The sequence below is a fragment of the Callorhinus ursinus genome, unplaced genomic scaffold (assembly GCF_003265705.2).
Source record: "Callorhinus ursinus isolate GAN/ISIS: 27379988/994484 unplaced genomic scaffold, GSC_fseal_2.0 scaffold10, whole genome shotgun sequence".
Classification (NCBI taxonomy): domain Eukaryota; kingdom Metazoa; phylum Chordata; class Mammalia; order Carnivora; family Otariidae; genus Callorhinus; species Callorhinus ursinus.
Window position 1 is genome coordinate 26,714,912 of NW_027397072.1, and position 26,398 is coordinate 26,741,309.

At 35.7% G+C, this 26,398-nt stretch overlaps 1 protein-coding gene across 12 annotated transcripts in view; it reads left to right on the plus strand.

The window, feature by feature from the left end:
* The window catches only part of BIRC6 (baculoviral IAP repeat containing 6), a 230,257-nt gene that overhangs the window by 27,189 nt on the left and 176,670 nt on the right, over positions 1–26,398 (plus strand). For all 12 annotated transcript variants that reach the window (XR_012379690.1, XM_073897238.1, XM_073897243.1 and 9 more), the window contains exons 2-9: positions 1,668–1,849; positions 4,085–4,222; positions 11,240–11,433; positions 14,108–14,219; positions 16,006–16,088; positions 19,835–20,057; positions 20,137–20,297; positions 25,099–25,157. Coding sequence is in view for 11 of the 12 variants with exons in the window: in XM_073897238.1 (XP_073753339.1) it covers positions 1,668–1,849; positions 4,085–4,222; positions 11,240–11,433; positions 14,108–14,219; positions 16,006–16,088; positions 19,835–20,057; positions 20,137–20,297; positions 25,099–25,157 (1,152 nt within the window). In the remaining variant the exon portion in view is untranslated. The remainder of the gene's footprint in view (positions 1–1,667; positions 1,850–4,084; positions 4,223–11,239; positions 11,434–14,107; positions 14,220–16,005; positions 16,089–19,834; positions 20,058–20,136; positions 20,298–25,098; positions 25,158–26,398) is intronic.

Here is a 26,398-nt window from a genome sequence, read left to right on the forward strand (position 1 = left end):
GTTGACCTAGAGATTGAAAACTAGGACTCTGATTTATTTCTATTTTTCTGCTTTTGTCTCATTAGGTAGTAGCAGAGCAAGTTACTGGGATGTTCTGTAGAGTTGTGGTGGGAGTTTAGGATGAGGTATACTGGCAGCAGGATTACTTGCCCACAGGGAATTATCTTTTCTAATGGAATAAAATTTCACAATTGATCATTCTTTAAACTCTTTTTACAGAGACTATTTGTGGCAGAAACACTTAACATTAATCACCTTATAAGTCTATAAATTTAAGTATAGAAACTGATGTTATCTTTAAAACTTTTTTTTTTTGTATTCAAAGTCTCTTGCCTGTTACTGTTTTTTATAAGACTTCTGAAATTCCACCCTGACTTACCCTGAGAAATTTAATGGGTCGTGTATTCACTGACTTTCTCCATTAAAATACTCTTCCAGTACTGACTCAGCAGAAACTTCAGGGAATGTTGATCTTCACCGGTAGTTGACTGTGTTTATTCAGTGGGGGGTGAACTAGAGACTTTCCTATTTCTCTTAACCTAGGTTATAAACATTTTCCATAATTTTATCTCAGATGTAAAAGCCTCCAAAAACTTTTGTGGTAATTACCTAGAAACTGGCATACTGACTTTATGCTTATTGAATTTTGCAAAAAATGACAAATACTGAATATTTAAAAATTTTGTTCTGAATATTTTAATTATGAAATAGTATAGAACAAAAAACTTCCCTGTACCCTTTACCTCGTTCTACCAATTTTAATTTTAAATACTTTACCACATTTCTTAACATTCACACACATATATACACATAATACTTTTGCTCTTATTGAGAATAGGTTGCATAATATCATGCCCCTTTACCCTTTACTATTTCTGTTTCTTTTTTTTTTTTAAGTTTTATGTATTTAAGTAATCTCTGCACCTAACGTGGGGCTCAAACTCAAGACCCCGAGATCAAGAGTCCCATGATCTTCCAACTGAGTCAACCAGGCACCCCTGTTTATTTCTAAGACCAGTTATGTTCTCTTTTTTTTAAAAGATTTATTTATCTTTCTGAAAGAGAGAAAGAGAGCAGGGGAGGCGCAGGGGGAGAGAGAATCCTGAAGCAGACTCCCTGCTGAGCATGGAGCCTGACAAGGGCTTGATCCCAGGGCCCTGAGATCATGATCTGAGCCGAAACCAAGGGTTGGCCACTCAAGTGACTGAGTCACCCAGGCGCCCCTATATTCTCTCTCTTTTTTAAAGATTTATTTATTTATTTGAAAGAGAGAGAGCACATGAGAGGGGGGAGGGTCAGAGGGAGAAGCAGACTCTCTCCTGAGCAGGGAGCCTGATGAGGGACTGGATCCTGGGACTCCAGGATCATGACCTGAGCCAAAGGCAGTTGCTTAACCAACTGAGCCACCCAGGCGCCCTCCCCCCACCCCCCGCCATATTCTCTTTTATAATAGCTCTGGAGTTGTCAAGTTCTGACAGTTTCACAGTGATACTTTTATTTGATCTATAGTACATATTACAAGTATTAGTTGTTCTAATAATGTCTTTTAGAGCAATTTTTTCCAGTGCAAGATTAGATACTGTATTTATCTTCCATGTAAGCATTTATTTTTAATGGACTATTATTAGTCTTTAAATCTTAAGTGTTGAATTTTTTTCTTTTAACAGCTAAACCAGGTGGACAGGTGAAATGTCAGTATATATCTGCGGTGGATAAAGTTATATTTGTGGATGATTATGCAGTAGGGTGTAGGAAGGACCTTAATGGAATCTTGTTGTTAGACACTGCTCTGCAAACTCCAGTTTCAAAGCAGGATGATGTGGTTCAGCTTGAATTACCTGTTACAGAGGTAAGTTGAAATAAATCAGTGTACTTTTCTACTTAATGTACTCTCAGACCTATTAGCTGTTAAGTTAGGTTGTTTTTTGAGGACATTATATATGTATCCCTGTTTTTAACAAAGAATTGGCTTACTGATCACATTTGTTTAATTCCTCTGTATAATTAATTGATGCTTATCAAAGTGGTAGTTAAGTGTGAACCGTACAGGTTAAACTGTAACAGAAACACCAGAATACAGTGGCTTAGACAATATAGTTTTTTCAGTAACAGTACAGGGCTAAGTGTAGGGTTAACTTTGCTTACCTCAACACTTAGCTTCCATCCGTGAATTCATGACAGCTGTTCCAGGTCTCATTAGTATTTCTCAGTTGTAGTGAAAGCGAAAGCGAAAGCGAAAGTCCAGGGGAACACACTGGTATGACTCCTCCCTCCCTTTCTCCCTTTGTTTCTCTCTTGTCTCTTCTCCCCCTCTCCTTCCCTTCCGCTTTCTTTCTCTCCTTCATTCTTTCTTGCTCTGTTTAACAAACTTTCTCATATACACCCTTTTCATGTTCATCCCATTGGCCAGAAATTAGTCACGTGGTCACATCAAGCTGAGAAGAACGGGGAAAGAGGTAGTTCTTTTTTAAATATTAGATGGGAGGAATGAGTATTAGTGGACAACCAGTAATCTTCACTGTGTATCATATCTTTTTTTGTGTGTGTGTGTGTATCATGTCTTTTAACAATCCCAGTTTAAAATTTTAGTTATATGTATGTTTCTGTAGTGTTACATATTCATTACTTAATTTGTGGGTTCACCCTAATTTAAATTCTTTAAGTGTGCGTTGATGTTCATATGGTGTAATTTGAAAGTCTGTTTTTCAAAGTTATTAGATTTTAAATCATCTTAAATAAAATATAAGAGATTTTAATGCTGTGTTTCCTAATAAAGTGAGATACCATTTTTGTCTTCATACAAAGTTGTTAATTATGAATTGTTTTGCATTTGGTGGTATGATTGGTTGATAAAAGCAATATAGCATATTTCCCATTTTTAGAACATGAAAATTGTCAGTGTGTATATATAAAGTGCAGTATAAATGTTTTTATTCTCTTTTTGGAAGGCTATTTAAAAAAAGATACTAACATATATCCACTTAGATTTCACATTTAGTGTCGTAACGTAGTTGTTATGTTATTGTTGAAAGTATGTTGCTGAAAGTTTGAGTTCTGAAAAGAGAGTAGCCCTCTTTTTGTCATCAGAATATTTGGATCTGGGGTCATGTCTAAAATTTTTGGATAGAGAATTAATTAGTTTTAGTTGTATTGAACATTTTTTCCTACTAATTTGAGGAATTTATACTAGATGGTAACTTAATAAGGCTGATATCCTAATAAAGGATATATATATATTCTGTGATGAAAGATGGTTATCAAACTGTTCAGGTTTTAAAAAGAACTAGAGAATTACAATAAGATATTGGAATATTTATGATGAAATAGACCCTCAAATCAGTATTTTTCATATTGTGTCTGAAGTGTTAGGTATTTACTTGACATCTGTCACCTCCTCTATCTTGTTGGCCATTAACATCTGATGCTGATTTTCTATGTACCTAAGTAATTACAACTCTGTTGTTTGCATAATACTGTTTGTAGATCTTCCACCATCCCAGACATCCTTTACTACAGCACATTAGTTTGTCACTGTCTTCACTAAAGTATGGGGTCTTAGGTTTGGTTGGATCAGTGTGGATGTATTCTTTTCCATATGTTAACTGTGTATTTCTGTTAAAGTAGTTCTTTTTGAATATGTGGGTAACAATACAGAGGGCTTTTTTATATTACCTGTTGACTTAGTGAATGTTCCCTCTTACAGTTTTGCATAGTTTGAGTATTTAAAACTCACGGAAGGATTTTACATTTATCTGTTTAAACTTTTACCTTTCATTTTTGTTCATGGTGTCAGCTTATCCAGTTTTTTCTATCTTGCTTTGGTTTATAATGGCTTCCATGTATTGAAACTTCACTCTGTGGTACTACACTGAATACATTGCTTTATCTCATTTAATTTATAACAGTCTTTCAAATCAATATATGATTAATTATATGTGATTTTAGTTTGTTTAAAAAAGTAAAAGTAGTAAACTTTAGTTATAGTACCTGTCAGAATCATTACAAATTGAAGTATTTGAATAAGGATCTGAATGTAACATTTTTTTGTTGTGTTTAATTTTCTGTGGTCATCTTTTTTATTTAGGCACAACAGCTCTTATCAGCATGTTTAGAAAAGGTAGATATTTCTAGTACGGAAGGTTATGATTTGTTCATCACACAGCTCAAAGATGGTTTAAAAAATACATCCCATGAGACTGCAGCCAACCACAAAGTTGCTAAGGTAAGAAGTTTAAAAAAAAAAAAATTACCTTGTTTGGATTGTAATAGAAAGAATACCTCCATACTTTCACTTTCTCTGTCCCCCACTCTCCACCTACCCTTGGAAATATTCCAGTTCTAGATTTCTCTCTTCTAGAGAACAAAATGTGTTTATAAGTCACCTAAAAGTTGAAACTATTTCCTGAAGTCTAAATTCAGTTTGTGGGAATTATTTTGCTTACTTTGTTCCTAAAGCTTCTGTGCTTGGTAGCTCTATATTGTTCGAGAGGCTGATGAAAGAGACTTTCTTGTTAGGTGATAAGCTTCATTGGGAAATGGAATATGTCTTTGGAAATGGGCCCATTTGGGCTTTCGTTGAAATAATTTTTTGGTAGGTGTGATTAGGATGTCTATGTGAGAATGTGCTTTGAATTAAATCCTTGGATATATTTTACTGATTTTTCTGTCTTTTCTAAGTTATAAGTGTAATACATATGAAATTTTTGTACCAAAGGGTGTAAGGTAGAAAGTAAAAACTGTTTTCCTAAAAATAATCTTTGCATTTGTAAGTATCTTTTTTCTTAAGTAAAATTGTGACAATACTAAAATGTGATGTACTGTCATCTTTTCTGGCTGCTATTAACGGAATACCACACTGACTGGGTAGCTTACATACAACAGAAGTTTCCTGTGCACAGTTCTGAGGGCAGGGAAATCCAAGGTCAGGGTGCCAGCGTGGCTGCGTTCTTCCTGGTTCATACTTGACTCCTTCTCACTGTGTCCTGACATGATGGAGAGGTTAGGGGATCTTTTGGGAGCCTCTTTTATAAAGGCATTCATTCCATTCACAGGGCTCTATTCTCATGACTTAAGTACCTCCCAAAAGCCCTGTTTACTAATACTGTCACCTTTGGGGGTTAGGATTTCAACAGATGAATTTGGGGATCAGGGGACACACACATTCAGACTATAGCATATACCTTGCTTTTTTTCACTTAAGAATGTATCTTTGAATATTTTTCCTATTAATCCTCAGATCAGCTGCATCCTTCCTAATACTGAATTTTTTAATATAGATTTACCATAATATTATTAACTTTTATCCCATTGATGGAACATTTTATTTAGTAAAACAGAAACCATACTATGCATTCCAACAAAGAGAATTTATCGTCAGGAATTGATTTTAACATGTATTTGAGAATTGAAGAAGTGGAAAGGAAGCCCTGAGGAAGCATACGGATAGTAACCCCGGGAAGCCGCCGTCACCTAGGTCTAAAGGAACAAGAGCTTAGGGTGGTCAGCACCTACAAATTCAGAGAATAGGCTCTGTGGGTCTGGGATCCAGGCTCCTCAGGAGGAGCTTCTGTCCAGCTGGTACCTCAGGAGCTTGAGGATCAGAGATTGAGGAGCTGAGACATGGATCTCTGAAGAGAGGTGCTGCTTGGCTGGTGTTATTACCTCTGAGGAGCTCTATGAGACTGGTTCTGGGAATGCTAAGTAAACAAAACGCAGAAGACTAGAAGAATCAACTGCTGCCACCAGGTCCTGTGCTGAATCAGCATTGACAGCAGTGACAAGTAATAGCCAGGGCAAGTCTTTTCCACCCTCATCATGCTTTGCAATTTCCATCCTGTATTCCTTTTGTCAGAACCTTACAGCCAGGAAACTGGCTGGGAAAGAAGAAATGCAGTTTGCAGAGTCCCAGCCTTAAGATGATAGGCAAGAGAAATAAAGGGTCACTTTGGAACTGACAGATAATAGTTTCATAATTGGCACAGTATACTCTTTGGCTACTCAGCATCTCCATACATACTTTCTGTGCATATTTGAACTTTTAATACAACAAAAATACTGTGTTTTTACTTTTTACACATGAAGATTCCCTCTCCCCATCCCCAAAGATGAGAGACACAAAGTTCCAATAGATATTTTACCTATCCCTAGGTGATACTAACTACTAAAATTTAGTTATTTTTAGGTCTCAACTGTTTAGGTAATAGAACTGTGCTACCTTAAAGACTAACTACATCCAGAATTCTTGCATAAGATAAGTCTACATGTCTGTCTGCATCTGTGTATCTGGATCTGAATCTACATCCATACATTATGTGTAATAAGAAGAGAAGAAAATATTCATAGCTACTATATCCCTCAGGTCTTTAATGGTCAAGAGGATATACTTGATAGTTACAACGTCCCTTTACTACCTATTTCATATTTGTCCTTAGCACTTCAGCTGTCAGTTGTCTTTGCATGGTGGAGTGACCCACCCAAGTCTTCACTTTTGCAGGGTTTCAACCCTCAGTGATGCTGTTTTAGTTTTTGTAATCACCTATTCACTTTTACTATTGGACATGGAGGGACTTAGACGCACCCTGAAGGATCTCTTGGTTTCTTTCTCTCTTTTTTTTTTAAGATTTTATTTATTTGAGAGAGAGCACGCACACAAGCAGGGAGGGGGGCAGAGGGAGAGGGAGAAGCAGATTCCCTGCTGAGCCGGGAGCCCAATGTGGGTCTCCATCCCAGGACCCTGAGATCGTGACCTGAGCCAAAGGCAGACACTTAACCAACCGAGCCACCCAGGCGCCCCTCTTGGTTTCTAATTAAGTTCTCCTTGTCCCTATTAGTTAGCATCAATCCAGTTTCCCCTTGTCCGTTTTAATCATACCAGTCAGCTGAATAACTGCCTTCTTTGCCTGATGATTCAGTGACAAGAGGAGCCCAATATTGCTGGGTAGCAGTCTCAGCGCATAATTCAGTGGAACCATTGTACTCCTGGTGGAACCCTCCTCCCTTGGGATGTAGGACCGCTAGAGCTTAAAGCTTGAAAAAAATCTTTGATGGGGTATTAAGTGTAATAGCGACCCTATTAGGAGAAATTGTTAGGTGTTTTTTGTTGTTTTGTTTTGATTCTAAGCATATTCATCATCCTATGAGGTAGAACCTCTCTTCCAATTAGTATTGAAAATGAGACTTCAGTAGGGCACTACACTTTTTTTTTTGGTCGGGCCAGCTCCTGGATGATAACATGGTAAGACCAGTCAGTTTCATAGCCAAGAGCCCATTGCTGTGTTTTTCTTGTTTATTTTGTTTAGTTTTGTTTTTTGCTTTGAAGTGCTTTCTTGGTCAGAAGCAAAGCTGTGTGGAATACCATGATAGTGCATAAGCCATTCTCTTAGTCCATAGGCAGTGGTTTAATACTACGGCAGAAGCATTTTAGGTAAAACAAGTAAATGCATATCTAGAACACATATTTATTATAGTGAATACAAGTTGATGCCCAATCCATGGCTGAAGGAATCCAGTATAATCAACTTGTAATCAGATAGCTGGCTATTCCCCCTGGAAAATGGTGTGACATTGGTGGCTCAGCTTTGGTATCTGCTATTGGTAGATTAGGCAATCAGTAAAAGCTGTAGCCTAGTTAGTCTTAGTGAGGGAATGTTTGTGTTATTGGACCTGTATTATCTCCATCTCTGTTGCCATGGCATTTTGCATACAGGTCCATTGAGCAAAGCGTTGGGAGTGGCTATGGAGAGAGGGTAAGTGACATTCATACAATGTGTATAATTTGTCCATTTCCTCTGGAGTAGATGTCTTTTGATGAGCATTTGTGTACCTCATAAATATTTTCCCAATCTGTTTATTTTGAGAGGTCTGTGCTTAGACCTTTACCCTTGACTGCGGTCCTGATCTTTCCAAATGCCTGACCATCCAGCCAAAACATTAGCTATTGTCTGTTTATCAGTGAGGATCTTCACTTATGGACAATTCTCAATCTAGACAAAGAGCACGGCCTCATATACTGGCTGAAGTTCTGCCCACTGAAATTTACCTTCACTGCTGTCCTGATTGGGTTGTAATGTTGCAGCCATCACTTTAGGGTGGTACCAGCCTAATGTGCAGAACCATCTGTACATCAGAGCCAAGGATTTTCTTCCACAGTTACCTCATAAGGAGTTCTCTGTGAAGCCATCAGTGTATAATGAGAAGGAGGGATTATAACAAGAGTAAGTATTGTAGAAGTCTGAGTTACTTGCTTGTTCAGCTTGTCCAAAACTGGCCTTTTGGACTCTCAAGACTGATCTCTTGTAAACCACTCAATGAAAAGAGACTTGTCTTTTGTTCCCAGTATTATGGTTTGGTGTGTCATACAACATGTAGTTTATGATGGACAGCTCTGATCACACAGGCATTTTTTTTTTAAGATTTGTTTATTTTAGAGAGAGAGAGCAGGAGAGGGGTAGAAGGAGAGGGAGAGAGTGCATTTCAAGTAGAGTGCATTTCAAGTAGGGTCCCTCGGGGCCCCGAGGCGAGGCTCAATCTCATGATCCTGAGGTCATGTGACCTGAGCCAAAATCAGGAGTTAGACACTTAACCAACTGAGCCCCCCAGGTGCCTCTGATCGCACAGTTATTTCATGGTTTGGTATGAATTTCTGTCAGGGACTAAGAAGCCAGAAACTGTTCTGAAAAGAACAGTTATTTACAGGGGAGGTTGTGGCTTTACCCTAGCACTGTGCTAGTGATTGTCCCAGTTCAGCTTGCCAGACAGGCCTTTCAGCATCTTTACTTGCTGTACACACTTCTAGTGTCATTGTATATGCCCAGTGGTAAAAGTGGCAGAACATCTTGTGGTTCAGCCAGGACCTGCTGCAGAGCTTCTTGTTCCGTGCCTATATTCTTTGATAATTGAATTAGAGTAGCACATTCAAATATGTTGGATAGTGGGTCCAAAATCCAATTAGGCCCACCAAGCATTGTGCCTCTTTTTCACTATTTGCTTTTATAAGTTGTAGCAACTTGTCTTTCATGTTGGAGGAAATATCCTGACATGCTCAGACCACTGGACTTCCAGGAACTTCACAACGGTTGTAGTCTGAGTTTTTCTGGGCATTATTGATCCTCTCTGGCTTGCTGTGTCTTAGTAAGGCATGTAAGTTCCTTGCTACTTCCTCCTCATCTGGACCAGTCAGCGTGATGTTACAGTGTGTTACAGCATGATGTAGTAGACCAGTGTGGTGAGCTGTGGATATTAAGTTGATCAAGATTTCTACAGACTAGATATGGTAAAGAACATGAGCAATAGTCCCAGGGTAGGACTGAAGATTGATTGTTACTGCCAGATAAAAGCAGTCTACTTTTGGATGTTTCTTAAAAATTAATACAGAGGGGTGCCTGGGTGGCTCAGTTGTTAGGTGTCTCCCTTTGGCTCCGGTCATGATCCCAGGGTTCTGGGATCGAGCCCCACATCGGGCTCCCTGCTCTGCGGGAAGCCTGCTTCTCCCTCTCCCACTCCCCCTGCTTCTGTTCCCTCTCTCGCTGTCTCTCTCTGTCAAAATAAGTAAATAAAAATCTTTAAAAAAAATTAGTATAAAGAAAAAAGTATTTCACAGAACTGTAACTGCCTAGAAGGGACTTGTTGATTCGCTTTAGTAAAGATACCTGGAATAGCAGCTGCAGTTGAAGTCACCTGATAGTTTATAATCCAGTTTTTCTTTAAGATCCTTTTACGTTTTGCGTAGGCCAAACAGGCCAGTTAAATGAAGGTGAGATAGTTTGAATTCCCCTGTATCTTTTAGGTCTCTTATAGTGGTGTTAATCTCAGAAATTTCCTCAGGAATGTGGTATTGCTCTGGTTTAGTAGGTTTGTAGAGAATGGAAATTCTAGGGGCTTCCACTTGGCCCTTTTTCCTTTAATAGTTCTTAAAGAGGACTAGAGAAACAATGTGGAAATTTTTCTGGTTGTCTGTTTTATATCTCTTCCAGTTACACTTTTGGGAACTGGACAAATAACTACAAGATAGGTACAGGAATCCACAGAGCTCACGGAGATAACTTTGGGCCAAAACTCTATTAACCATTTGACCATCATAAGTCCCTACTTTCACTAGTGGACCACAGTGATGTTTTACATCAGTTCAGTGCTACTTCTTTGTAAAGCCTGAAAGGTCACAATATTTTCCCTTTCCTAGTGGACAGTGACTCTAGTAGGGCGTGTCTGCAGGTACCCTTGGGGAATGTTTGGAGTACGATTTACAGTGTATGATGGGGCATTATTGTAGTGCCCTTTCTCAAGGGGATTCAGGCAAGGGGCTCTGGATTATGAATGGGTTAGTTCTAGGAACAAAATAAGAGGCTTTCATTTTTTGTCTCTATCGCTTTCTCTTTCTCTAGCAATTCAAGTTGTGTTTCTGTCCAAAAGTTTTTCTAGTTAGATGGATAAGTTATAATTTAGTAGGCTGCCTAGAATGTACTAGACAGAATGGAAATCATAGGGTGAGCAGGGGAGGATATAGAAATGAAATTATTTTATAGACTTTATTTCTCTAGAAGAATAATACTTAGCATCTTTGCTTTCTAACTTTTAAAATAATTTTAATGTTAAATAATTGTAGTTAATATTTATTGAATGCTTACTGTATTAAACATTGTACCGTTTCTCACTTGAATTTTCATAAGAACATTGTGTGAGTAGGTATTCGTTTTTCCTCATATTACAGAAGCGGGAGAATAAAATTAATTTGACCAGGGTCACATAGTTGATGGTAAAGGTGGTCTTGGAATCCAAGTCTGTGACGACAAGATCTGTGCTTTTCGTTACTCTGTGTATAGTGACAACAATAAAAACATAAGAGTCTGCTAAACTGAAGTAAATCCTCATATGCCTACGCATATGTACAGTATCACTACACTGTACAAGTACATTCTTATGAACAGAGAGGTTTGAGTGCCTAGTTTGTGCTTAACATTGTAAATGTGGTGGAGGAATATGAAAAATAATGGATGATTTTTGTTACCCTAAATTGTTGATGCATATGTAAGAAGATGTGCTACCGTCAGGTTCTAAGCTGTCTTTTTCTAATTGAGGTTTCATTTTTTTAAATAATTGTAAGTTCCTGCTTTAAATGATGAATTAATGGAGTAAACAAACTTGAGACTGATGAATAGTTCTTTATTTTATAATGTATAAGTTACAGTTTTGGTTTAAACTGTTGAGTACATTTTCCTTTGCTTACACTCCCAATTTATTTCAGTGGGCCACGGTTACATTTCATCTTCCTCATCATGTGTTGAAGTCCATTGCCAGTGCCATTGTGAATGAACTCAAGAAAATAAATCAAAATGTTGCTGCCTTACCTGTGGCATCCTCAGTGATGGACAGATTGTCTTACCTCTTACCTAGTGCTCGTCCAGAACTTGGAGTGGGGCCAGGCCGTTCTGTGGACAGGTATAAACCTTGCTTATAAAGAGATGTTACAGTGAAATTGAATTGATTAGGTTTTTGGATTAACCAAAAATAACAAAAATTTAATTATGATTCAAAACGTATTTCAAAGTATTTTGGAAAACCATTCAGATTCTTGTAAAAATAATGAAGTGAATTAGTACTTGAAGTGCTGTTAAACAATTTCTCTTGGTGCTTGGAAGGTATTTAAAGGGGTCATAAAACTGTTTTGAAAATTCCAGCTCCATACTTAGTAAATATTTGAGTCTATGTAAAAATATAATTATTTAATAGGTAAGAATTATTTTGTCTTGATGAAATTTTGTGACCTTTGAGATGAATTTTTCATAAATTGAAAAGCTATGTCAGAACCTATGTATAAGAGCCATATATTATTTCCTACTTAAAAAAGGAAAAGAGTTAAAAAATCAATTAGGGCAATTTTGAATTAAGATTTTTATGCTGCCTGCCCTGGATTTAAACAGTGTATTACAGAAATCATACCTCAACCATTATTTTCTTCAGTAGAGATTCGTTGAGGTGCTGCTTTGTATAAAACTTTGTAAAAAAGCCAATAGTAATATGTTCATTTAAAAAATGATTTGTTTGAAATAATATTAGATTCTTTTTTTTTTTAAGATTTTATTTATTCATTTAGAGAGAGAGAGCATGAGCAGGGGGGAGAGGCAGAGGGAGAGGAAGAAGTAGAGACTCCCCATTGAGCTGGGGGCTCAATCCTAGGATCTGGAGATCATGACCTGAGCTGAAGGCGGATGCTTAACCATCTGAGCCACCCAGTCGACTCATAACATCAGATTCTTACCAAAAGTATAAAATTTAGAAATGCTATAATGAAATATTAAATTTAGCAGTTTGGTAAGTTCACATTTGCCTTCCCATGTAGCATTTCACATTTTCACTAGATGTGAATTATAACTTCCTGTGCATTTTTTTAAAGTACATTTATAAATAGTACATGCTGATGTTAGCAAAGCCCCTACTGAATATATTAACTTCTATTAAGTGTGGCTCTTACATTAGTTTGCGATCCTTACTAGCTTAGCTCTTGGTAAACTGAGACTTTTGCTTGATCAGTTGCCTATTTTTTGTTGTTTTTATGTAAATAACTTCTGTTGGTTGTGTTAACATTTGGGAAGGGTTTTTATATTCTGTAGTAACACTGCATTGTCTGTCTTTTGGGCAAATGTAGAGACTATCATTTTTAATTACCAGGTGATGTGGGGTGTGGTTATCATTAAAATATTCCTTAGAAGATGTCTGGAGAGGGGGGAAAATGTACCTGGAATAAGTATTTCTTTTCCTAGAGCTATGCCTATCTTGAGATTATAAAACAGCCTTTCAGAGCTATTTTCTTTGCAAATAGTAGCTGGGTTTCTAAAGAAATCTGTGCAATCTGTGGTGAATGTCTTATTTTAGGAAATTCACTCACTGGATAGGATATTGTGTTTCTGGAGGTATTTAAATGTTTCAAAATACTAATTTTGAGGTAGTCTGTGGTAATTGTTTCATTAAGAATGAATGTAGGAACTTATGAGGACGTTCATGAACTTAGGTCTGTTGGAGGTTTGAGTTAGGGTCTGTTAGATGCTATTGCTCTTTTGTTTGGTAATATAAGTAAGTGGGTGGTTTTCTTTCTGACAAAGATCCTGAAGACATCTATAGCATGTAAATGATAAGGCTTTTCTAATCCAACTTTGTTTTTTTCAAACCAGAACACAACAATGAGTTAAACCTAATAAGCTCACTAGCAATATTATAGGAAATTATGTACTAATTTAGGGAAGAATTTAGAGAAAAGTATTTTTCTGGTCTCACTGTGATGACCTTTACCACTTTTTTTTTTTTTCCTTCCTTCCTTCCTTCCTGTTGTCATTTGCACTTTTGTGTTAAGAAGAGTAACCTTTGCTTACCAGTCCTTTCTTTCTCGAAGCCATTTGGACTTTTTCTGAATTTGGTATCATTCTTTAAAATAATACTTCAGGTTGGGTGCCTGACTGGCTCGGTTGGTAGAGCATGCAGCTCTTGATCTTGGCGTCATAGCCCCACGTTGGGCATAGAGCTTACTTAAAAAAGTAAATTAAAAAAAAATATTTTTTTTTTTAAAGCAACTCATTTAAAAAATACTCTAGGTTATAGGTTTACTCAGTGAGCTAATGTATTTTAATATGAAAACATGTATGAAGATTTTCTATTTTTATAATTCCCTGGAGAGTACAGCTTTCCTAGAAAAGGATTTCTCTGGAGAAAGAACAGAAAGAAAACGGCTTTCTACTTAAAAAAAAATTAAGCTGGAAAATACTTTCTCGACATGGTTGAGATAAGACCACTTTGGTTGTGGTTTTATCCATTTATGCAAACTTGGGACATGAAAACATATGACTCTCTGTCTTTATGTCTCTAGATTTTGTGTTCTCTGCTTGGTAATTATGCAACATTTGTTAATTTAATCTACCCCTAAAATTATCAGTTCTAGCCATCAATCAGGTTTCTTTTTCCTTATAGTGTTTAAGGGAAATTCCTAAAAGCGATCATTTTTAGTTTAAAATACTATTTGAACTCGGTCGTTAGACCATTCCCAGTTTTTGTTGATAATCCAGTAAAATTTTTCTTCAGTAGGATGCCTAATTTCGATTACATAAAGTATGTTTACTTGTAGATCGCTGATGTATAGTGAAGCTAACAGACGGGAGACATTTACCTCATGGCCTCATGTGGGCTATCGATGGGCACAGCCGGATCCCATGGCTCAAGCTGGATTTTACCATCAGGTAAAAAAGACTCAAAAAACATTTTTTCTTTTCAGCTTTTATAGTCTTCAGTAAAATCATCAGTATTTAATACTTTCTCAAAAACTTGCTTTATGCAACCTCACCGTGTGCTTGTGTGTATGCATTTGTGTGAGTTTTGTTTTATTCTTGTACCTTTGAATACTATTTCCTATATCATGTATTGTGTACAAAAAGGAAAAAAAAAGTTGTTACAAGTCAGCTGAGTTAATGCTTCATAACTATTTTCTTCCAGAAGCCAGGCGGTATTCTTCAGATTTGCTTTTTGAAAAGTGTTCTCTTTGGATGTGTGTTCATTTTCACTTCTTGATTTCTGCATTCCTCACAGAATAGTAGATACTGAGGGTAATGCAACAAAAGTAACACATTGCAGTTACTCTGGAAACTCTAATTTTGGTTGGGATATAAATTACCCACATACTTCTGTTTAACTGTAGAAACAGCATTGCAGGTGGTACAGTGCAACCTGAATATATACTTTGAAGAACTGATTAAGAAATTGCACAGAAAGAAGAATGATTAGTCAAGGAAAATGATTTATGTAGGAAAGAGGAAAGTGTACAGTATAGGGACTCGTGTGACAAAAAGACAAGAGTGGGACATTATAGAGAGGTTCACTGAGCTAAAGTAGAGGGAAGTTAAGAAAAATGACTTCAGATGGGCATAATTACTAATTAAAGGAGACTTAAACTGTGTAGCGTAGAATGGCTTACCACTGCTAAAGAATCTAAGCAATTTAATACTTAAATGTCAGTTGACATAAAGCATGCTTACTTAATTTTAGAATTCAACTAAACTTTAAAATGCATTGAAGTAACTATTGTAAAAAGTCTGAAGAGTGATTATTCCTTAAGTTATCTTGAAGTGTTCAGAATATCTTAACTAAAATTAAATGAGAAATTCATTTGACTGTTTTACTCACAGTCTTTCAGATTTCCAGTTAAAGATAGATTAGTTTGGAGGCTGGCTAAATACTAGAATTACTGAAATTATTTTGTAACTTAAAGTTTGAACATGGACCATTTTTCCTGATAATTTGTCTTCATTGCTATTTGGTGTCATTTCCTAAAACAGTCTCTGTGAAGTGATGCCTTGGTATTTTTTCTGTTGAATTATTATTGTTCCTTGTACTCCATCTTTGCAAAGAGATCAAGTCACAGATTTTCTAGAATCTTCTGCCTGTGTTAAGGACCAATTATTCTTAATTTTAAAAAATATAAATGAATTTACATCTATATGCATAGTAGGTGCAAAGTAGAGTAAGTCCTCAAAAATATTAATTTTGTTTTCAGAGCTATATTTTAGTTCAGATTTTGATGTGTTATTTTATATATATGACATTTTGTCCTGTGTGATTTAAGAATATTACGTGAATTAGGGTCACTAGTTTGCTTTTCCTTTTTACTTGGCCTTTCTTGTGTGGTTGTATGAAATTCATTTTTTAATAATAAAATATGTTATACTCTATTTCCTTATATATTTAACTAGTTTTTCAGATACTTCAGTAATGCATTTAGAAGATGCTATTAGAGGTTGAGTATGAGTGTGCCTCCATGTTTGATTTAGTGCTCCTTTTTTGACGAAACACAGTTTTTCAAATAAAGTAGTAAATTTTTGAAGATTTGGGCATTCACTGTATTTTTGGAATCAATGTATAGGTGAATTGTCTTTTCCTCTGTGCTTTTTACCTAAGATTATGAACGTTTTTGGAAGAGTTTTTATTAAAAGGTTATTTTAATATTAACCTTTTCTGTCTTTAAATTTGCAGCCTGCCTCATCTGGAGATGATAGAGCCATGTGTTTTACTTGTAGTGTATGTCTCGTTTGTTGGGAACCTACTGATGAACCTTGGTGAGTTCTGATTTTTCTGAATGTAATAGGCTAAGTTAATCCTGTAAGTAGGCTTCTAAATTTTCTGTTTTTCATATTCCTGCCTTTTTCCATCTGTATTTTTGCCTTTGTCCTAAGAGAATGAGATAGCATTGTCTCTGCTCTGTCACATCACTTGGCACATAGTGACTATGGTCTTTGACTTCCTAAAATCTACATGGGAGAAGTGCCAAAGAATAGATTTAGGCCCTGAACCGGAAGGCTATGATAAATAAGTTGATACAACGTGGTTAACTTCAGCAGTTTAATCTTGGTCAGTTGCAGGCAGCCTGCCAGTAGGGAATCCACAGAGCAGAGCCTTATGATTTTAATTTTTTTAACTTTGAAGTAATTTTAGGGAGTCTGTGGTAATTTTGAATTCTAATGGATGAAAGTTTAGAACTTGGTTCAACATTAGAGATCATGTATTGAAACCTAATTTTTACAAGTAACAGGCCTTATTAATAGAAATAGTAATAAGAGCAAATATTTATATAGTGCTACTTACCAGGTACCATCCTAAGTACCTTATATATTTTTAACTCATTTAATTCTCATATTAACCCTATGAAATAGGCATTACTATCTTCATTTTATAGGAGGGATAGGAATTATTATTATCCTATTGTAAATAAAGAAAATAAAATTGGCCAGAGGATATATGGCTAATTAGTGATGGAGCGAGGACTTGGTTTGTAGTAAAATTAGTTTGAGGTCTCCCAGTGTTAATCAGCTGATGTGAATGGGGTGAACTAGCTGAAGCCTATTGGAGTGTACATATGGATTCCAGCTTGCAGTGGGGTTTACTGTATGAAAAATTGAAGTTGCATCTATCTGTGGACCGAGACTTGAACATGTGCGGTTTCTAGTTTAGGTTAAGGTTCTGTTTGGAACTCAGCCTTTTCCCCTAGAAACTATTTATATATATAGAAACCATTTTAACATGTATTTCTTAGTTTCTCAGGCTGAACCTCAGTTATTTCAGCCGTCCCTAAAAAATTATACCTTGACATTATAGAATGTAATTTTGTTCATAAATATTTTGGGGGGAGGAAATTGATTCACACACTCAGTTTGGGCTGTCAAAACCTATCTTTTCTTGACATGGTGAGGGAATCGAGGATTCTAGCTCTTCTTGCCCCGGATTCAGGATTCCTCAAATTTAAGCAATTGGTAGTATCTCCGAGGGCTTTGAGGACACAGTGTTCTACATGGATAGGAGGGTGCAGGATCAAAGGGAGGGGCAGCTGAGCCTCGGTACCTTCTGAGTCCGTGAGTGGGAGGAGGAGGACTTGCAGGTGACACTGGGACTCTCACGTTTTGATGGTGGGAGTTGATAGAGCTACTTTGGAGGGAGAGTGAAGTTTTTAAAAAACAATGAGCACGCCCTGGCAATTATCTGGCAATTCCACTTCTACTTATATACCTGAGAAAATTAATTCCTCTTGTATGCACAGAGGCACAGAGCGGATGGTAACTGCCTTGAAAAACTGGGATCATCGTAAATGTCTGTCAGGATGGAATAGCCAAATAAAATGTGGTACGCTCACATAATCGACCATTGTCCAACAGTGAAAAGGAATCGATAGTTTGCTCTCTATTCTTCACCATCAGTAACTTTTAGTTATGTTATTGGGTCAAGAAGTTTATTGTAGGATGATTCATACAGTAGTACTTTTATTTAAAATGAAAGTTTTCTTACACGTACAGATATATGAAAACATAAAAATATTTTAGAAGTATACCACTTAAATTCATAAAAGAGGTTATTTGGAGGTGGGAAAAGAGATTACTGGGATTGGATATTGTAATTGAGTGGTATTTAGCTTTATTTTATATGGTTAGGTGTCACTTGTATAAATATCATTTTAATTAAAAAGTTAAAACTCAGGGAAGAAAGAAGGATGGAAAGAGGAAAATACCGTAGGATTTAGTTGGGAAGGGAATCCAGTCAAAATATGTGCTTGGGGATGTCATGTAAAAGCAATTATGTAAGACATCTGCATGTTGCAAATTGTCCAGGTTTTACATATGGATATAGGTAAGTCACAGGTGCCTTGTAAAAAGAAATATGTACACCCTAAGGAATGGCATATTTTATAAGTATAGTTTTCCTTTCTTTGCCGTGGAAATACAAAAAAAAAAAAAAAAGTTCTTTTTTGGTAGCAGCATCCTGACATTTCAGATAGTGCCTTGTAATTACAGCTAGTGAGAGTAAAAAAAAAAAAAAAAAGAATAACCAGAAAGAAAGAAAGTAGTCACAAAGGTGGAGACATAATTTTTTTTAAATTTAATTTTATTATGTTATGTTAATCACCATACATTACATCATTAGTTTTTGATGTAGTGTTCCATGATTCGTTGTTTGCGTATAACACCCAGTGCTCCATTCCATACATGCCCTCTTTAACACCCATCACCAGGCTAAGGAGACATAATTTTTAAGTGTTAAAGTTGATCCTGCTTTCAATATTTGAGAAGATTTTTAAAGTCATTATATTAGTCTTGAGAATACCTAGTGTTGTATTTTTATTAAACATGTTAGAGTTTTCTCAGTAAACAAATTTAACGTTTCTTTTTGCTCATTAATCATTTATGTGAAAGAAATAATGTACAGTCTATGAATATTATCTTTCTATGTTCCTTTGGAAAGAGACTTTGTTTAGAAGTTATTTATCTGGTCTGGTCCTGTAGTGAATGTATAAGATGTATTTCTGTGTTCTTAATATAGGTCATTTTATCTATACTCTATAGATCTTTTTGCTTTCAGATCTTTACTAAAAAGTTTTTTGTGATACGAATGACATTTGAGTTTTTATTATATGTCATTTACACTTGTGGCCACTGATAAATACAGATATGCATATAATTATAAATAATTAATTTTAAAAATAGCTGTATAGAGATATCTTTGACATGTAAAAATTGTATATATTTAAGGTGTACAACTTGATGTTTTGGTATATATGAAAGACCACCACAATCAAGCTAATTAATATATCCATCACCTGTACACAGTTACCATTTTGTGTGTGTACATGTGTTAAGATCTAATTTAAGACATAACTTCTCAAATTTCAGGTATATAATAAAATATTATTAGCTGTTGTCACCATGCTGTACCTTTATGGAGAATTTTTTTTTAATTTTTATTTTTTAAAGATTTTATTTATTTGTTCGACAGAGAGAGAGACGTCGAGAGAGGGAACACAAGCAGGGGGAGTGGGAGAGAGTGAAGCAGGCTTCCCACTGAGCAGGGAGCCCGATGTGGGGCTCGATCCCAGGACCCTGGGATCATAACCTGAGCCGAAGGCAGACGCTTAACCGACTGAGCCACCCAGGCGCCCCCCTTTATGGAGAATTTTAAACTGAAACAAAATAGTGACTTATTTACAGTTGTAGGAAACAGTGTGAGGAAATACCAGACTTTAAACAATTTTATCAGTATGTGAATATAGTGTAAATTATACTATAGCATTTTTATTTAATCAGAGACTGATTTTATGTGTAAACCATTAAAGGGAATAAAAATCTGCTACTACAGTGAGTGGTTGAATATGTTAGAGTGATCTTGGTAAGATTGAATGAAGTAGCATTTGAGTCTTTTTAATAAATCATACTTTGATTGTGTTTTAAAAAAGAAAAGATGATCCTGGAGTTCTGTTTTAATCTACAGACTTGACAGCTTTGTTGTTCAGTAAACTTTTCCTTCCTTAATCTATATAAAGGTCTGAACACGAGAGACACTCCCCAAACTGCCCGTTTGTGAAAGGTGAGCACACACAGAATGTGCCGTTGTCTGTCACTCTCGCAACAAGTCCTGCACAGTTTCCCTGTACTGATGGAACTGACAGAATAGCTTGCTTTGGGTCGGGAAGCTGCCCTCATTTTCTTGCTGCTGCAACAAAACGAGGAAAGATCTGCATATGGGATGTTTCCAAACTTATGAAGGTATGTTTTAATTTTGAAGTAACAGATTAGTAATTGAGCAAAAAAATCAGTCTTAAACGTAGGCTTTTCATTTGTTTAGGTGCACTTGAAGTTTGAAATTAATGCATATGATCCAGCAATTGTACAACAGCTTATTCTGTCGGGAGAACCAAGCTCAGCAGTTGAATCAAGGAGACCAACTTTGGCGTGGCTGGAGGACTCCTCTAGCTGCTCAGACATACCAAAATTGGAAGGAGATAGGTATGTGAATTTTTTTTAGTGGCATTTATAAAAGTTATGTGTTTTCCTAAATTTTATATTTTCTTAATTCTAATTAAAGGGGCAGAAAAAATTATTAGTTCAAGAGAGTAGAGAACAAACATTTAGTTATAATATCTGAAGGAACTGTGTGATACTTGAGAAAAATTTTCATTCAGAAATGCCATCGTCTGTAACATGTACTTTATTTTCTGTCTCAATCTGTGCCAGTTAGAAATAATTGCTGCACTGAAAAATAAAGTCTAAGTAATGAAACAGAATCCTTGGATTAAACTTATTTTACCTTTTTCTAAATCTTTTCCTAGTGCAGTTGAACCAAATGATTTTGGTTTCCACTTGTTTTCATTAGCACCTCAAATTGTACAAGTGCTAATGAATAGTGAAATAACCCGTGGCTAGGCAAGATGACCTGATTATTTAAAATAGTTTATCAGTAGTCAGCAATGAGTTGAGGCATGATAATTATTGCTGTAGAGACATTTTGGTAAAATTGTTGTGTTGGATTCTTTTCCTTTCAGCTTTTCTGACAGTCTTGATTTCTGTAGCTGTATTTGATCTGTGTGGGGGCTGGAGAGTCAAAGTATAATTCTATTTTACCCACTTGTCTCCCAAGACACTGCAGTTTTAACTCTGAACTGGGCTAGGATTATAGAGCAACACATGCAGTATTCTCAGGCAGACAGAATGAAGGGTTCCAAAAACCACTCAACCTGTCTTAGGCAGTAGAAGCTACTCCCTTTTAAGATTCTGAATGTAGCAGTGTGAAATGGAGCCTATAATTGTGATCAAATGTCCTGATGCTGAGGCGATCTGTCATTTCACTTGCAGGGGCTTCTTATGTTACTAATACGTGATAGACATACCACAGTCAGTGTGATTTAACAATATTTTACTTCACAGTCCCTTTGGTGGCATGTACTTTCATTAAGAACTAACATAAAACTTAGGGCGCCTGGGTGGCTCAGTCGTTAAGTGTCTGCCTTCGGCTCAGGTCATGATCCCAGGGTCCTGGGATCGAGCCCCGCATCGGGTTCCCTGCTCCACTGGAGGCCTGCTTCTCCCTCTCTCACTCCCTCTGCTTGTGTTCCCTCTCTCGCTGTGTCTCTCTCTGTCAAGTGGATAAGTAAAATCTTTAAAACAACAACAACAACTAACGTAAAACTTAATTAGTGCAAATTGTTTCATTAATGGAATTAATGGAAAATTCACAGTATAGTAGTTGGGAAGGTTACCTCTGTCTAGTCTTTCTTTGTAATAAGATGAATAAATTATGGGTAGGTAAATGAACGTGGCCTGAGCTCTGAAACAGACTGAATTAAAGCTTCATGGCTGTTCTCAGTTTTTACGAATCTGTGTGAATAAATTCCCAGCTTGATGGAAAAGCAGGTGGCCTGTTGTCTGACTTTTGGCCACATTTGTCAATAGGACTAGAAAGTTAAGTGTGCTTGAACTCTGTGGTTTTCTTAGAAGTTAGTGAAAAATTAATAGAAGATAATGAAATTGGTATGTGCTTCTGAACACTGATTTAATTAAATTTATTTTTTTAAAGATTTATTTATTTATTTTAGAGAGAGAGCACAAACGGGAGGAGTAGAGGGAGAGGTAGAGAGAATCTGAAATGACTCTGCTGAGTGTGGAGCCCCATCCTGAGATCACGACCTGAGATGAAACCAAGAGTTGGCGCTTAACTGACTGCGCCACCCAGGTGCCCCTGAACACTGATTTTAGTTAGAACTTTCATCTTGGAGTTTTGTAATTTGGGGATTAAAAATTGAATCAAGGCATACTTTTTAAGATTGCACACATGCACACACACACACTTAGGTAAAATGTACATTTTCAGTAAACACCCAGTATCTTAGGTGGACAGGTATTATGTTGGGGTAGTGTGCTGGAGTTGAGATATAAATATCTGCGTGATTTTAAGAGGTAGTCTTTCCAGGGTAGAAGGACTTTTTTCTCCTAAGAAAGTGAAGTGAATCGTACAGAAAGAGTACTCTGAAGCTGGGGAGTTAGGAGGAAGGTGAAGAGATGGAACTTCCTCTCTAACTTCAGTTTCTCTCTCTGGCTTTCCCTCCCCCAAGAGGTAGCAGGATTTCTGTTGCATTGGTAGTGAATATAATGAACCAAACTAATACTGATATTATGGTATAATATACAATATATTTGTTTTAAAATACACTGTGTGAGTTTCATTAGCTCAAAGAATAGTATGTTAATTGAACAAATTAAAACTTAGCCAAGAAGCTTAATTAGCAGTATAGTTTGCTTATGGATTGTTTATGACCATTTCTACTTGAAAGACAACATTTATCTTTGTTCTGAATTTATTCAGGGAAGAATATTTTTTTGGGAAGGAAGATTATTTATTTGGGAACACACTTAATTTAAATGAATTAACATTTTTGTCTCATTTTATATGTTATATTTTTCAAATTGGTAAAAATTTCCTGCTTTTAACTTTGAAGTTGTTTATATAGTATTGATATATCAAAGCTAAGGTATGCATGTGATAACTAGTGTATATTCAGTTTTCAAAAATAGATAATCCTAACTTAAAACTTATTCATAATATCCTATTTAATTTGCATGTTTTTTACTCTGCAAAAGGTTTTGCACATGTAAAAGGCTTTAGTAAATCTAGTGTCTGTTATAAACCTAATGCATGCTTAACATAGAAAAATTGGACAATACAGAGAAATACCTTGAAGGAACGTAGAGTACCCATAATCATGTTGTCTAGTTATGTTAACATTTATATATATAAATTTTTTAATGTGTACCTAAGTGTTTTTTTAACCCATATTTAAGAGTTTTAAGGTACAGTTATACATCATAAAATTCACCCTTTTAGGGTACAATTCAGTCATTGAACTCATATGATTTTATTATGTAATGGTATGATTTTTCTATCAAATAATTTTTTGAAAAAAGATTGTATTTTGAAAAACTTTAGAAAGAACTTTTTGTTTTGTTTTGTTTTGCCAGTTACGGTGATTATCTGGCAACTCTTTGTAACATTATTTGTAATTTCATATCAAGACACCTTGATTTCCTTCTTTAAAATATACAGCTACCTGGGGCGCCTCAGTGGCTCAGTCAGTTAAGTATCCAGCTCTTGATCTCAGCTCAGGTTTTGATCTAGGGTCGTGAGTTCAAGCCCTGTGTTGGGCTCTACATTGGGCGTGAAGCCTACTTAAATAAATAAAAAATAAAATAAAATATACAACTACTTTATTTAACCTTTTGTCCTTATAGCTGGGTAATACTTGGTTTTCTTTTAATGTGAAAACCCATACTTGAAACCTCTTGTGTCTTCTTGGTTTGGAGTTCTTTATTCTGGATAATTCCCAATGATTAATATTTCCTCTTGGGATTTATTTTTCCAAGTATCTTTATTATTTCTCTGAAATCAGCCAGTTAGCATTTAAATAGCTTAAGGCTAATTAGCAGCTGATCTTGAACTTTTGCATATTTTTTTGTTGTTTAAAATTTTTTTTGTTGTTTTTTATTTGACAGAGAGAGACACAGTTAGAGAGGAAACACAAGCAGGGGGAGTGGGAGAGGGAGAAGCAGGCCTCCCACCGAGCAGGGAGCCCGATGAGGGGCTCTATCCCAGGACCCTGGGATCATGACCTGAGCTGAAGGCAGACGCTTAACGACTGAGCCACCCAGGCGCCCCTTTTTTGTTGTTTTAAATTATAGCACAGAATTGTTTCATGGACAGTTATTTCCGCTTGAAAAACTTAAAACACAGAAATTTGTCAAAAATATCTAACCAAGCCCTGCCCCTGCCCCATATTTCAAACATTTTTTTTTAAACAGAGATTACTAACTTGCCCCCTGCCCCATATTTCAAACATTTTTTTTTTAACAGAGATTACTAACTTGCATTTCATTGAAAATTACTTAAGTGCCTGGTTATTTCAGTTGTAAGTGAAATACATTGTTTCAAAAAGAGAGAGTTAATATTTTCTTTCTTTCCTTCAAAATATATCTTTTAATTTTTTTAATTGAGGTCATCAGAATCTTAGACCTGCTGTAGAAGTGCTGATAGAGTACTGACACAGGCTCGTATTGTACTAGAGTGATCTTTTATTGAATTTTTTTCTTGTTTGCTAACAGATGATAGTGAGGATAAAGCTGGATGCAAAGAGGGAGGCTGGCAATTTCTTGACTATCTGAGTGAAGAGTCAAGGAGGGACATCCTCTTGTCTTAACCCCTAACTTCTGAGTTGTAATAGTTTCCCTGCCTGTCAAGGAGTTCTTATTACCCCTTCCAAAACAAACAAAGCAAACACAAAAATGAAATGCGTGTGTGTATTTAAACGTGTACATATACATGTATTTATATAGCTCTTTTATTTGATTTTAGGACAACTTTCCTGAATTCAGTAATACAATAGTTATTAAAATTTTACTACCTGAAGCTTGTACTTGATTTTATTAGCTGCTTCTCTCTTTTATCTGTTTATTTACCTGACTATTCCCAGTCACACCCTAACAGTCTTCAAATTCCTACAAATTTTATTATAGATTCTTAGAGGTTTCCACATTCTCTTTCAGACGGATATTTATTTCATGATTTTAAGGTAATCCAATACCAGCATTGTCAATCGGTTATTATCTCAGACTACTTATATGTCATTTAAGTGAGTTTTAATAGTTTTGTATGATACTTATATTTGAGATGCAGAGCAGTGGTTGTTGTAACTTTCTTCTTTGTCTCATAATATGCGTACCTTTTTTTGAAATTCAAATTATTTTTTACTTTGTCTTTAAGTGATGATTTACTGGAGGATTCAGACAGTGAAGAGCATTCCAGATCAGATTCTGTGACAGGTATGTTAAAAATGTCAGATAATCTATTGTTTAAATCCTTGCATTTATACAGGTATAGGTAAAGCTAAATATTACCTAATTCTAAATTTCTTAGTTAATGCAAACTCTGCATTTTCACTAATATACACAGAAAACTCAAATGTTAAACATGACAGATCTTGAATTAGTATATGTAGAGTCCCATACTTAAATTTTAAATGGTATGTATTTGAGCCAAACAATTAGAGTTTTACTAAATTTTTGTCACAGATGTCAAGGAATATACATTAAGCCCTTCAGAATGTGTTCAGTTTATTTGCATAATTTATTTTGTTGTTAAATAAAAGTAATATTGAAATTAAGGTTCTTTATCCCCAAAATAAAACAGGTAAAGAGAGAATAAATTTTAAAGTATAAAATCATAGACATTAAGGCATCAAGTAAGTGCTGCCTTACTCCATTATCTTATGAAATGTTAATGATGAAAGCATGTGCTTCAGATTTTAATGTAGTTTTATAATAGGCAAGGCTAATAGTACATCTCAAAATAGTTTTTCCATATCAGAATTCAAATTCTTGTCATTTATTATAGGCTGAATGCATTTCCCAATACATGAAAGAGTTATGTTAACATCTGTTAATTAGAGTTTTGGGGACTGATTAAGATAAAAATATATAAAGCATAGTACCTGGGGAGTAGCCAATATTTTAAAAAAGTGACTGGTACTGAATTGCGGCTGTTCTGTAACGTCCTGTTTTAGGAACTGAGGACATATATAACTTGTTAAATCTCTGGGGAAAGAGACACGGCTTTGTATAGTACAGTTGTCAGAAATGAGAGTGAGTATAGAATAGCAGCTGCTCTCTAGATTCTAAATTGTCATGAAAATTTTTTAAAGCCCCCCCAAACAATGCTAGACTGATTTGGAGTAAAACCTTAGTTGTCTTTTGAAGTAATTTTTAGCAATGAAAAAAATTTTAAAGTAGGAAAATGCCCTGAATAATTTACAAATGTATAATTAGCTCTAGAAAAATAAAGAATAGATTCATTAAAAAAAATTAGTCTGATGAAGATAATGCTCCTTCCCCCTTTTATTGTCCTTTTGCAAAAACAGAAAAGGGCTACAATTGCATTTTCTTAATCTGGTAAAGAATAATAAACTGGTCACAGGTTACCTGGAGACCTGGTCAGAGCTTGAATTCTTCTGCTAATTCACTCTTTGGTCTTGTCAATCACTTAAACTCTCTGGGCCTGTTTTTCC